Source organism: Piliocolobus tephrosceles, chromosome 4, assembly GCF_002776525.5.
Source record: "Piliocolobus tephrosceles isolate RC106 chromosome 4, ASM277652v3, whole genome shotgun sequence".
NCBI classification, from domain to species: Eukaryota; Metazoa; Chordata; class Mammalia; order Primates; family Cercopithecidae; genus Piliocolobus; species Piliocolobus tephrosceles.
Window position 1 is genome coordinate 77157471 of NC_045437.1, and position 13728 is coordinate 77171198.

Here is a 13728-nt window from a genome sequence, read left to right on the forward strand (position 1 = left end):
TGAGAAGAGGAAAGCGTTACAACCCAAAATACATGTATGTTCTTATATATTAACCTATGTAGTTACCTTACCTATTCTTTTATTCATGTGCATTCAAGTTACTGTCTAGCATCCTTTTATTTAAGTGTGAGGTACTCACTTTAGTATTTCTTGTACTTGAGATGCGCCAGCAACACATTTTCTCTGTTTTTGTTTATATGGGAATGTGCTAATTTCTCCTTCATTTTTGAAGGAGAGTTTTGCTGGACATAGACTTTCTGGTTAATAATATTTTTCATTTAGCACTTTGAATATGTCTTTCCACTGTCTTCTGGCCTCCGTGGTTTCTTTTTTTTTTTTTTTCCTTTTCTTTCTTTCTTTCTTTTTTTTTCTTTTTTCTGAGACAGGATTTAGCTTTGTCACCCTGGCTGGAGTGCAGTGGCATAATCACAGCTCACTATAGCCTTGACTCTTGGGCTCAAATGACCCTCCCATCTCAGCCTCCTGAGTAGCTGGAACTACAGACATGTACCACCATGTCTAGCTAATTTTTTTCTATTTTTTGTAGAGACAGGGTCTGACTGTGTTGCCCAGGCTGGTCTCAAACTCCTAGGCTCAAGCATTCCTCTTGCCTCACCCTCCCAAAGCATTGGAATTATAGGCATGAGCCACTGTGCCTAGTCTCTACGTAATTTCTGATTAGGAAATCAGCAGTTAATTTTATTTGAAATCCTTTGTATGTCATGATTTGCTTTGTTGCTGCTTTCATGTCACTCTTTGTCGTTCACAATTTGACTATGATGTGTTTAGGGCTGGATCCCTTTGCATTTATAGTGTACTTGGAATTCTCCGTGATTCTTAGATGTTCAGATTAGTGTTTTTCATTATGCATATATTGGTATTCTTTTTTTTTTTTGAGATGGAGTTTCCTAGTTGTTGCCCAAGCTTGAGTGCAATGGCACGATCTTGACTCACTGCAACCTCCGCCTCCTGAGTTCAAGCATTTCTCCTGCCTCAGCTTCCCGTTAGCTGGGATTACAGGCGCCCACCACCACGCCCAGCTAATTTTTTGTACTTTTAGTAGAGACAGGGTTTCACCATGTTGGCCAGGCTGGTCTCGAACTCCTGACCTCAGGTGATCCACCTGCCTCAACCTCCCAAAGTGCTGGGATTACAGGCATGAGCCACTCTGCCGAGCCGCATATGTTGGTATTCTTGATATACCCACAACGTCTCTGAGGGTCTGTTCATTTTTCTTCTTTTTTCTTCCTGTTCATCAGACCAGGTAGTCTTAGTTGGTCTCTTTTCAAATTCACAAATTCTTCTGCCTAGTCAAATCTGTTGTTGAACTCCACTAGTGAAGTTTTCATTTTAATAGTAATTTTGAACTCCAGAATTTGAATTTTTTTCTTATAATTTTGTAATTTATATCATTTCATTGATATTCTGTTTGGTTAGGCATCATTCTCATACTTTCTTTGATTCTTTAGACATAGTTTCCTTTAGTTGTCTGAACATATTTACAATAATTGATTTATACCCTTTGTCTAGTAAATGTAATGTCTTTGTTTCCTTACAGACAGTCCCTGTTACTTGCTTTTCCCTTCGTGTATAGGCCATATTTTCCTATTTCTTTGGATAAAAGGGTTTCCTATAAAGCTCTGTAACTGAGATACTATGGAGGATGACATTAGTGAAAGTTGCCACACTGAAAACCTCAAAAAATACTCTGCCCCATAAAAGGAATGAGGAAACTGGCAAAGAATCAGAAGCAACTCTTTCAGAATTCTGGAAATTAACCAAAAGTTTATAGCAATTGGGGATGGTTTATTAAAGAAAAAATGACAGAATCTTGGTAAGAATAGCAAGCTTTCTGTTATTTTAACTTGCCCTATACCTATCCTCTCATCTGCAGCACAGCAGAATCCTTGAAAACCAACAGGGGGCAGTAAGGGGTTGGAGCTCCTTCAAAAACTTACTATCAGACAGTTGTCATTATTTGACTTCTCAGGTGGTTTCCTGGAAGACCCTACTTACAAGGCTGTTTTACTTGTCCTGACTCCAAGCTTACCCAGTGGGAAAAATCTTTTCTCAGGGAGCATTTGTCAAAATTGAATGATTATGCATACAGCAAGCATTTAACCAGCCTCTAGCTGTGGATAACAATTGAGGCAAACAACAGGCAAATCTAAAGGTTAAAAGTAAAAGCTGGAGAATGCTATGTTGGTAAGGAGTCACATGCAAGTTGCAAGTACAAGGCTGTGCACAAGCCCAGGAAAGACCTGGGAATGTCATATGTGTCCACCTCAGATGGACCTTGAGCCTCTGCACAAGCAGGAAGTGATGGCCAAGGTGGAGTTGTCCACTGCCTGACTTGAATGTTGAAGGCATGCCCTAACAAGCACATAGACCTTCCAGCAAAGACTAGGATAGTTATTGGTTTCAGGCATTTAAGGATATCTCAGTTCAATAATTAGACAACTAATAAGCTAACTCAGCAGAGACTTTAGTGACTACATATGTATGACAAAGATTTTACAGAATTAGTTCAAAAAAGCCATATAACAACAAACAGCAACAAAAACAAACTCTGTGGAGAAGACAAAATCTGATTTCCAGGGTTGCCTTATTAATTACTTAAAATGTCTCATTTTCAACATAAAATTGCCAGATATGCAAAGAAACAGGAAAATATGGTCTATACGTGAAGGGAAAAGCAAGTAACAGGAACTGTCCCTAAGGAAACAAAGACATTACACTTACAAGACAAAGAGTATAAATCAATTATTTAAAATATGTTCAGAGAACTAAAGGAAACTCTGTCTAAACAACCAAAGGAAAGCATGAGAATGATGTGTAACCAAACAGAATATCAATGAAGTAATAGAAATGATAAAATTATAAGAAAAATATATAAATTCTGGAGTTAAAAATTACAACAATTAAAATGAAAACTTCATGGTGGCATGCACCTGTACCCCAAGCTACTCAGGAGGTTGATGGCACCCATATGCTTTATTCTTCTTTTCAGTGGTGTCCTGGCCAGTGTAAGTCCTTCGATTTTTCATATTAATTTTAGGATCAACTTGTCAGGTTTACAAAAGGTCTATGGGAATTTTTATTTGGGGTTGCATTAAATCATTAGCTTAATTTTGAGAAAATTGGCACATTTTCCATTTTCAGTGTTCCTATCCGTATAGTAGACTCTCACCTTATTTCAAATCTACAGTTATATGTTGCTTAGTGATGGAGATACATTCTGAGAAATGTTTCATTAGGCAATCTTGTCATTGTGCAAACTTCACAGAGTGCACTTACACAAACCTAGATGGTATAGTCTAGTGCATACCTAGGCTGTATGGTATAGCCAATTGCTCCTAGTTTGTAAACCTCTATGGCATGTTACTGTTCTGAATATGGTAGACAATTATAATATGATGGCATTTGTGTATCTAAACATATCTAAACACAGAAAAGGCACAGTAAAAAAAATACTGTATTATAATCTCATGGGATTACTGTTGTATATGTGATCCCTCATTGACTGAAATGTTGTTTTGTGGTATGTGACTTTATGATTTTTGGTTTAGGCCTTGTATATATTTTCTTGATTTATTCCTTTACCTTATAGATTTTATTGCCGATGTAAATAGTATCTTATTAAATTAAAATTGTAATCTGTTTCTGGTATGTAGAAATGAATTTATCTCTGCATTTTTAAACATATTCAGCTACATTATATACTCTTATTTATAATAATTTATCTGTAGATTCTTTTAGACTTTTCTGTGTAGCTAAAATTATATAATCAAATTGTGTAATTTTGCTTTTTTCTTTGCAATTCTTATGCTCTTTATTTATTTTGGTTACTGACTGGGACTCTTAATATAATAGAAGCAATAATCATAAGCACACCTGTCTGGATCCATGTTTAATTTTTATGTGCCATATCTGTCACTCTGATAATGGAATTTGAGATATCCAAATATTTTTCCTCTCATTTCTTTTCTTTCTCTCTCTTTTTTTTTTTTTTTTTTTTGAGACTCATTCTCACCCGGGATCTCATTCTTACCCAGGTGGGAGTGCAGTGGCATGATCATGGCTTACTGCAGCCTCAACCTCCCAGGCTCAGGCAGTGCTCCCACCTCAGCCTCCTGAGTAGCTAGGACTACAGGCACACACCACCACACCTGGCTATTTTTTTTGTTTTGTTTTTTTGTAGAGACAAGGTCTCACTATGTCGTGCAGGCTGGGGCTTGAACTCCTGGGCTCAAGCGATCCTCCCATCTCAGCCTCTGAGTAGTTGGGACTACAAGCACATGCCACAATGCGTGGCTAATTAAAAAAAAAAAAAAAAGATTGTAAAGATGAGGTGTCTTCCTATGTTGTCCAGGCTGGTCTCAATCTCCTGGACTCAAGTGATCCTCCCACCTTAGCCTCCCCAAAATACTGGGATTACAGGTATGAGCCACTGGCATCAGTCTGTTTTTGAGATACCATCTTTGTATTTGTTTTTTATCAGCTTAACTATGTGTGCCTAGATCCCAGTCTCTCTTCTTCTAGGACTCTGTCACTGTGTGTGTGTGTCTGTGTACGCAAATATATGTACGTGTGTGTTAGATTGTTTTGTGTTATCCCATAGATTCTGGATGCTCTGCTCATTTTTTCTTCAATGTTTTTTCTTTGTGTTCTTCAGATTGCATACTTTTCTTTATTTATTCTGATTTTTCTTTATTTTCTCCAGTTCTTTCTTTGCCTTCTTTAGTCTACTGTTAAGTCTCTCCTTTGAGGTTTCAGTTTTAGTTAGATTGTACTTTCCTGTTCCAGAATTTCTTTTTGTTTCTTTTTCCAGTTGGTATTTCTCTCAAGATTTATTATACCTTTATTTAGCCTATATTTGCTTTTTATTCTTTGAATGTGTTTCCTGTAGGTCTTTGAATATACATACATATATATACATATGTGTGTGTGTGTGTGTGTATGTATTTTTTGAAATGGAGTCTCACTCTCTTGCCCAGACTGGAGTGCAATGGCGCGATCTTGGCTCACTGGAAGCTCCACCTCCTGGGTTCACGCCATTCTTCTGCCTCAGCCTCCCGAGTAGCTGGGACTACAGGCGCCCGCCACCTCGCCTGGCTAATTTTTTGTATTTTTAGTAGAGACAGGGTTTCACCGTGTTAGCCAGGATGATCTCGATCTCCTGACCTCATGATCCGCCCGCCTCAGCCTCCCAAAGTGCTGGGATTACAGGCATGAGCCACCGCTCCTAGCCTGTCTTTGAATATATTTATTATAGCTCTTTTAAAATTTTTATATGCTTAATTGGCCATCTTGAAGTTGGTTTCAGTTGCCGAAGGGGTCACATTTTCTCATTTCTGTCTAGTAATTTTTTTTTTTTTTTTTTGAGACAGGCTCTCACTCTGTTGCCCAGGCTGGAGTACAGTGGTACAGTCATAGCTCACTGCAGCCTTGAACTCCTGGGCTAAGTGATCCTCCTGCATCAGCCTCCTGAGTAGGTGGAACTGCAGGTGCACACCACCACACCTGGCTAATTTTTGAACGTTTTGTAGGGATGGGGTTTCACTGTGTTGTCCAGGCTGGTCTTGAACTCCTGGCCTTAAGAGATACTCCCTCCTTGGCCTCCCTAAGCACTGGGATTACAGTTGTGAGCCACCATACCTGGCCTGTCTAGTAATTTTTGATTGTGTATTTGTCATTGTTACGTGCTTTAGAAACTAGATTCTAATTACATTTTGCTGAAGAAGGTTTGTTTATGTTTTAGTAGGCAGTTTCATGGTTGATAAGCTTGACATTGCCTAGACTTGATTTTTCACTTTATTAAGATGGATTTGTAGAAATCCTAAGGTGTTTCCCAGTCCCCACTAATTTGACAGTACTCAGTCTTCAAATCTATTTTGCCTATAGATTTTGTAAGGGCTTCATTTTGGCTTGTCTACAATGCTTGTTAATGAGGTGTTAATAAAGTCTATTCACTTTGGTTGGTCCACATGACCAAATTCCCCAACATTATTTAACTTCTATTATCTCCATTCTGTTCCCCATGCTATAACACTATGCTATGTTTAAGCCTCATCTAGTCTCTGTCATTGTGTCCCCAGTTCTAGTCCAAAGACTTCAAAGTCTTCCATGCAGTTTTCTAGTGCCCCACTCTTAAGTGTCCTGACTGCAGATTCTAGGCTTCACCAAACTCTTTATCTCTGAGCTCTCAGCCAATAGGGCCATTGTAGACTTAGTGGGTCACCTTGAAGAAATTATCCCCACGCAGAGAGCCCAGGGCAGAGAGTAAGGGCTGTCTGTCTGGGAATAATTTCCTCTCTGTACCTGGAGATAACTGTGGGCTTAACCTCTTCAGATTCCCTCTAGGGATCTCAGTATTGCACTGCCTATTGTCCAGAACCTAAAAACAGTTATCTCATATATTTTGTCTAGTCTTAGGATTGGTTGTCATGAAAGGGCTATCTGGTATGAGTTATTTCATCATAGCCAGAAGCAGAAATTCTCATCTTTGTTTCAACCTTAAAAAAAAATTCTTAACTTTGCAAAATACTTATTTCCTAGTGGAAAACAACCATTAAGATGATTAGCAAATGATTTAAAACTTGAATCTTACACAGAACATATTTTGGTAGCAAATTTTATGGCTTAGATATACACATTGGTATTTGGCAAAAGAAATGTGAAACTTACTCTCATTTCTAGATGGCTTAATGGTACAAATAACTCCAGAGACCATGAATGGCTTGCGGCTAGCTTTACGAGAGCAGAAAGACTTTAAAATTACATGTGGGAAAGTTGATGCAGTAGACCTGAGAGAATATGTGGATATCTGCTGGGTAGATGCTGAAGAAAAAGGAAACAAAGGGTAGGAATTTTTAAATGCTAAAATATAATTGATTTGAAGGGAAGTGCAGGATTAAAACATCCTATTAATAAAATTAAATATTTTATGAACAAATCAATTTTTATACCATCAATTTAAATGCCTTTACTCAAATTAATGAATGCAATCTGTTTTTCAAATATGTACCTAACTAACTTCATAAATGGTGGTGTGGTTTTGGGGCCAGGATGGTCTATTTGGGAGGGGCTTGATGATGAAACATCCATTGTGTAGCAGTGTGGGCTTGATGCCACAGCTGAGAAAGGCAAGACACTTTTTCTTTCAGATGGTACCTATTTTTGTCACATAAGTAAAAGATTCCCTTTGGAAGATATATACTGTATTATTTTGATTCACTATAAATACAAACAACTGAATTTAATAATATTTACATTAGAGGCCTTACAGATTATTACTGCCACTCCTTCCTCTTTTCAGTTACCCATTTTCTTTCTTTTTTTGAGATTGGCTAAGGGGTCTGGAGCAAAGAAGGAAGAAGAGGGCTGAAGGATTCCAAAATAGAGTTTTTGAATTCATGAGGCAGCTTTTTTATTAGACTGTCTAAGGTATTTTAAACTTCAGGTCTGAATTGGGCATATGAAAAAGGAGATATAATTTATTGATGAACGAAAAAAGATTACTACACAATCAAATCTTGGTAAATGAATATGAACTACAGATTTAATTATTTTGTATATAATGGAGATATCTTCTTTTATATTTTTTCCCTCATTCCGTCTGTTCAAATCTAATAATTCATTTCAAAAAACACATTGGTGCCAATAATTCTATTGTATTATGTTTTATTTCATAGTGTTACCAGTTCAGTGGATGGAATATCATTACAAGGATTTCCAAGTGAAAAAGTAAAACTGGAAGCAGATTTTGAAACTGATGAGAAGATTGTAAAGTGTACCGAGGTAGCTAAGAAAGAAGGTCCCTTTACATGCTGTGTTTCAGTATGATTTTTGTTCTTTGGAGATTGTGCATTCTCAACCTCTAAATATTTATGTGTAGCTTATTATACTTTTTATTGCTACACTTGGAGACATACACATTTCCACCCCAGACTTTTATACACCAGAATTGGATTTCTATAGGGTTAGTTCAGGCTATCAAATGGTGGTACTGCCTACCATCTGTGTTGGCAGCATTGCCATCTTAGTACTGTAATATATTATTTGACCGTATTTTCATTTTCCTCAGATATTATGAAAAATAAGATATTGTCATTTATTTATAATCAGCATTCACATATGAAAGTTATTTTTTCATGCTTTAGTATTTTCTTTAAATTAGATATGAAACTGTAGACCCCCAACTCCTTAGTCTACCTCCTTATTCCCCCTCATATTTATTTCTTATGCATTCTTTGTGATTTTATTACATGTGCAAAATAGAACCTATAGAGAATATAGGCACAATGGAACATGATTTGTTTTATCTTAACTTCATATAGGTGTTCTTTACAGGATAGACTCATACTGATTTAACAAGGCTTTCCTTGCTACAAATTAACTTCAGGCAAAAATTGCTGAGATGTTTCCATATTTACCATAACTTTTGGTTTTATGTTTTTACTTATAGTACAGATCAAGCTATTGATATTGAATTCTCACAACTAATGATTTTCATGGTACTTTACATTGGAATTTAAACTTGAATTGAAAGCAGCAATTGTTGCATTTTAAAGTTACTTTTAATTTTAATCATGACTTGTTGCCTAATTAAATACATTTCAGGTGTTCTACTTTCTAAAGGACCAGGATTTATCTATTTTATCAACTTGTTATCAGTTTGCAAAAGAAATAGCCATGGCTTGTAGTGCTGCCCTGTGCCCTCACCTGAAAACTCTAAAGAGTAATGGGATGAATAAAATTGGACTCAGAGTTTCCACTGACACTGATATGGTGAGGCCTGTTTTTGTGATGTATTTTTGAAATGAATGTATTGCATATTAAAATAGTCAAATTTTTCTTCAACCTTTTGAGATGAAAGAGAATGAAAATTTGTTGAGCATCAAATGTGTGCTACACACTTCACATATATTATCTATATTAATCTCCACAACAGGGGTCAGCAAACTTTTTCCGTAAAAGGACAGACAGTAACTATTTTGGACATTGTAGGCAGTATGGTTTCTTTCACAACTACTCAACACTACTGTTATATTGGGAAAGCAGCCATTCACAGTATGTAAACAAATAAGTGTGGCTATGTTCCAGTGAAATTTTGTTTACCCAGTGGGGCCAAGTTTGGCCTGTAGGCCATAGTTTACTGAACCCTTCTCCATGACTACTCTGCCTTTTATAGGTAGGTTTTAAATTTTACTGATTCTGACTAGATTCTATATGTACATGATTTAAATCTTAAAAGTCTAAAAGTGTATATATAACAGGACCACCTCACCAAATATTTGCAGACAGCAGCATTCACACTGTATTCTGTGTAACTGGTGGACTCGAGATAATAACTCCAAACTGCAATGTAAATGGTTCCCAGTAGAGTTGTATAAGGCAACAGCCTTGGAAATATCTTTCCTACTGTTGACATCCAACCCATCAGTTCACCTCCATACTTTTCTTTATCCTCCCTCTCCAGCCAAGCAATCAGTGTTACTCATTTCTTATGTATTCTTTGTGATTTTATGCATGTACAAGCAAATAAGTGTGTGTCCTCCTTTTTCATCTCCCCCTTTTACAGATTTTTTTACCTTCTTTAATATATCTTAAAGATATTAATACTGGTATACGTTCTTTTTAACAGTGGCATAGTAGTTGATTATATAAATGTACCATAATTTATCTAACTCGTTATTCATGCATATTTGATATATGTTGATAGACATTCAGGTTGTCCACAATATTTTGCTTTTACATAGTATATCTATAAGAAAAATTCTGAGTAGAATTTCCAGGCCTGAGTATATACTCAATAGATGTTACCATATTATCCCATATAGAAGTTATGTCAATTTATATTTATTTCCTCCAGCAATTTGTGAGAGCTCTTTCCCCCACATCCTTTTTTTGAGACAGAGTCTCATTCTGCCACCCAGGCTAGAGTGCAGTGGCATGATTGTGGCTCACTGCAGCCTCTACCCCCTGGGTTCCAGCAGTTCTCCTGCCTCAGCCTCCCAAGTAGCTGGGACTACAGGCATGTGCCACCACACCTTGCTAATATTTGTATTTTTAGCAGACATGGGGTTTCACCATGTTGGCTGGACCAGTCTTGAACTCTTGACCTCATGTGATCTGCCCACCTTGGCCTCCCAAAGTGCTGGGATTATAGATGTGAGCCACTGCACCTGGCCTCCCCCACATCCTTATCAAAGAAGTATATAATCAAACTTTTGAACTTGGACAATTTGATAGGTAAAAAATAATACTGCATTATTATGAATATTATTACTTTTTAAAGAGATGGGGTCTCACTGTGTTTCCCAGGCTGGTCTTGAACTCCTGGGCTCAAGCAATTCTCCTGCCTCGACCTCCCAAAGTGTTGGGATTATAGGTATGAGCCACCACGCCTGGCCCCCGGTGTTATTTTAATGCATATTTCTCTTAACAAGGAGTGATGATCATCTTGCATGTAAAAACAATTGGTTTTTCTCTCAACTTGCAGTTGAAATCTGTTAGGAAAATATTTCTAATTTTTTAGGAATAGGAATATTTATTTTCCTAACAGATTTGAACTGAAAGTTCTCTTTCTGACATCCAAGTAACTCTTTCCAACATCCAGTATAGATTTTCAAATCAGAGACTTCATTAGAATAGTTAATCTAAACATGGGTGAGTTCATATGCTGAAGGTTTGCTTTTCTCCAGCCAGGATATGTTTTACTCATAGTTCTCACTGGAAAAGGGGTTTTGTTTGTATCTCACTATTAAAAGCCCTCTTTTCAAGGAAGCACCCACTATATTTGAGTAAGCACTGTAAATTTTTTTTAGCCAAATGTATTAAAATGTAATTTGCACCAATGTTAGAGTCTAATATTAAATATTATTGCAATAACAAATTTGAAATTTAAGTATTTTTAATACCATGGGGTTTTTAATTTAAGTAGTGTTGGCAGTTATTCAAAGCTTAATCCCTCTAATTTGTTTATGTGTTCATTTAGAGGAAACATAAAGTATGACATAGTGGAATTTTATCTTTATGATATATGGGGAGGGACAATTATAATTTATGTAGTAGACAGATAAAAGATACAGGAGAATGTAGAATTTTTAAAATAAATATATCAATATTTTATTTAACATACTTGAACTGATATTTTAAAATATTTCACTTATTTTATATTCACATTCTGAGCTAGACAAGATTGCTCATTTTCTTATCAAGATTTTTTTTTTTCCAGGTTGAATTTCAGGCAGGATCTGAAGGCCAACTTCTGCCTCAGCATTATCTAAATGATCTTGATAGTGCTCTGATACCTGTGATCCATGGTGGGACCTCCAACTCTAGTTTACCATTAGAAATAGAATTAGTGTTTTTCATTATAGAACATCTTTTTTAGTGAAAGAATGTGCCGTATTACATATTGCAACCTGATTTGTTAAAACTAACTCCAGCACTAAAGCTGAAATGCCACAAACACTAAAAGTATAAATATGTCTGATTTTTGAAACACATAAGCTTTGCTCTTTAGGCAGGAATGATCTTTTCAGATCATTAGCACAATATTTAAATATCTACAAATTTAAGAGATCCATACTTTTTGAAGCTTTACAATTAATGTAAGTACTAAAAAGACAAAGATTTCTTCTAAGAAATTTGTAGCATTTACTGTGTTATTTAAATGCTAAGCCAAAGTATCTGCACTTAGGTATACCTCTTTATGCCAATAATGATTTTAATGAAGCTCTTTTCAGATGTAACCTTATGAAGGAAATATCTGTTTTGTGTATATGCCAGTTAGAATACTGGTTTCTAAAGTCTGTCAAAATTGTATTTCAGTGGCACAAAAACCAGTTTCGAGATCTTAGACTTATAATTCTTTGAATAAAGCTGATAACTTATTTGTATAATTGGAGTGGAGACCTACCTCCATAATTAGATAAACTCTTTTTGGATTAAAATCAGAATTTTGCCTTTTTTCTTCTCAAATTATTATATATGTATGTATTATATATCCATATATATAGTTTTTCCTGATTAAATGGATATTAAAATAATTGTGGGTGCTTCAGGACTTTTTGCTTCTATATTTAAGTATATTGTTTTTATAGCAAGAACATATTCTGAATGTGTTTTATAAATCTTTAATAATTTATATATAGGTAATATTTTTGTATCACAGTGCATTATTTTTTTCCTCCTTTCCTTCCAAAGTATACCACTGTATTTACCACTTCTAAGAGTGACTGACGACAGGCCAGATGACCCTTGAAGTAGTCATTATGTAGCAATAAATGAAGCCTGAAACAGGTTTTTTCACTTCCACTTTAATCCTTTGAAATTTCTTGGCAACTCAGCATATTTTCACTGACACCAATGTATAAGTATAAATTTAAATAAACTAATTACTTTTGCATATTTTAAATTCTTTATATGGTAGTTATTTTTTATAACAGGATATTAACATAAGTTAAATCCTATGTATTTGAAATTGTTACAGAGCTTTCCTCTTCAAACATCAAAAAAGTGGGGGGCATACTGTAGTCCTGTCATTTATGTAAAAAATTTAATCATTATTTTGATGCTTTAAACATTCTTATGTGTAATATGTTTTTGTATCAAAAACACTCATATATTTCAAGAAAAATAAATTATGTTAAATAGCCCTGTTTTAAGAAAAATATTTATGAAGCATCTCAACTTGAAGATCAAGTCAAAGTTATAACTCAGGATCTGAGGTCTCAAGCTAGGAGAGACTGAGAATTTTAATCAGTTTGGGCATATAGTTTGGACTGAATCACATCTGTAGTACTAGCCAAAGACAATTTGGAGGAGAATATCAGCCTTCTGGAAGTAGCTACTTCATGAACAATGTAAAGTGTTGCAGATATTCACTAAAATGGCAACCTGTTATAATTTGTGAAATGTATTGAAATGGTGTAAGATGAAAACAATTGCATATCAAACCCAATTTATGTTTTCTTAATATAGTGTGTGTATTCTGCCGTGTAAGTAACTGCACAGTCTTAAAATAACCAAATGGTAGAGGGCTCTTACATGATGGAATAGCTTTGGATTCCATAGCTATTGTTTTCTTAAAATCTCTACATTCAATAAAAATTGGAATTACGTGCCTGAAGTTTGGAGGCACATTTTGAAGTATTCTTTGTAGATATATAGTATGTTTCTGAATGTTACTTATTTGGTCATTGGTACGTAATTTGAAATTTTAATTTTTTAAGAGTGAAGAAATAGAATAGTTCTTTGTACTCAGTCTGCAATGATCTATTTTTGGCTTATGTCTTTTAATACTACTCTCTTTCTCTGAATTTTGAAATATGAAGTAAAATCTAGCCCATCTGTTTTATGCAGCTGTTCAGCAAACTTTGTGTTTTTATACTTGCTACATGCAGAGCACTTTACCAGGTTTCTAAGCAAAAATTTCTAAAAATGATTAATTGTTCTGACAGAATTAGACATAGTTCTTTATCAACATTTATGGATTCCATGCCACAAGTAGTATGCGCTTAAGTGCAGAGTATGACAACAGAAAGAGTAGGATTTGGCCATGTAGGAACAAAGATTCAATTGTGGGAAACTTCCTGTTTCTGAAAATTGCATGCTTGGATATTTACATCATGTTCCTGTTGAAAACAATTCCTGATTAAAACACAAGAATAATCTTAAAACATCAAAGAGATTTTCCAGACAATAAGGAATGCCTAGTCC

The 13728-nt window shown here is 35.5% G+C and overlaps 1 protein-coding gene across 3 annotated transcripts in view; it reads left to right on the forward strand.

Moving 5' to 3' along the window:
• ZFYVE16 (zinc finger FYVE-type containing 16) overlaps positions 1-13378 on the forward strand; it is a 64549-nt gene extending 51171 nt beyond the window's left edge. For 2 of the 3 annotated variants that reach the window (XM_023214949.3, XM_023214948.2), the window contains 4 exons: positions 6700-6862; positions 7695-7800; positions 8623-8790; positions 11240-11398. In XM_023214949.3, coding sequence (XP_023070717.2) covers positions 6700-6862; positions 7695-7800; positions 8623-8790; positions 11240-11398 — 596 coding nt within the window. Of the gene's footprint in view, positions 1-6699; positions 6863-7694; positions 7801-8622; positions 8791-11239 lie in introns of all 3 variants that reach the window. The other variant, XM_023214947.2, reaches the window with a different exon arrangement.
• The last annotated feature ends 350 nt before the right edge of the window (positions 13379-13728 follow it).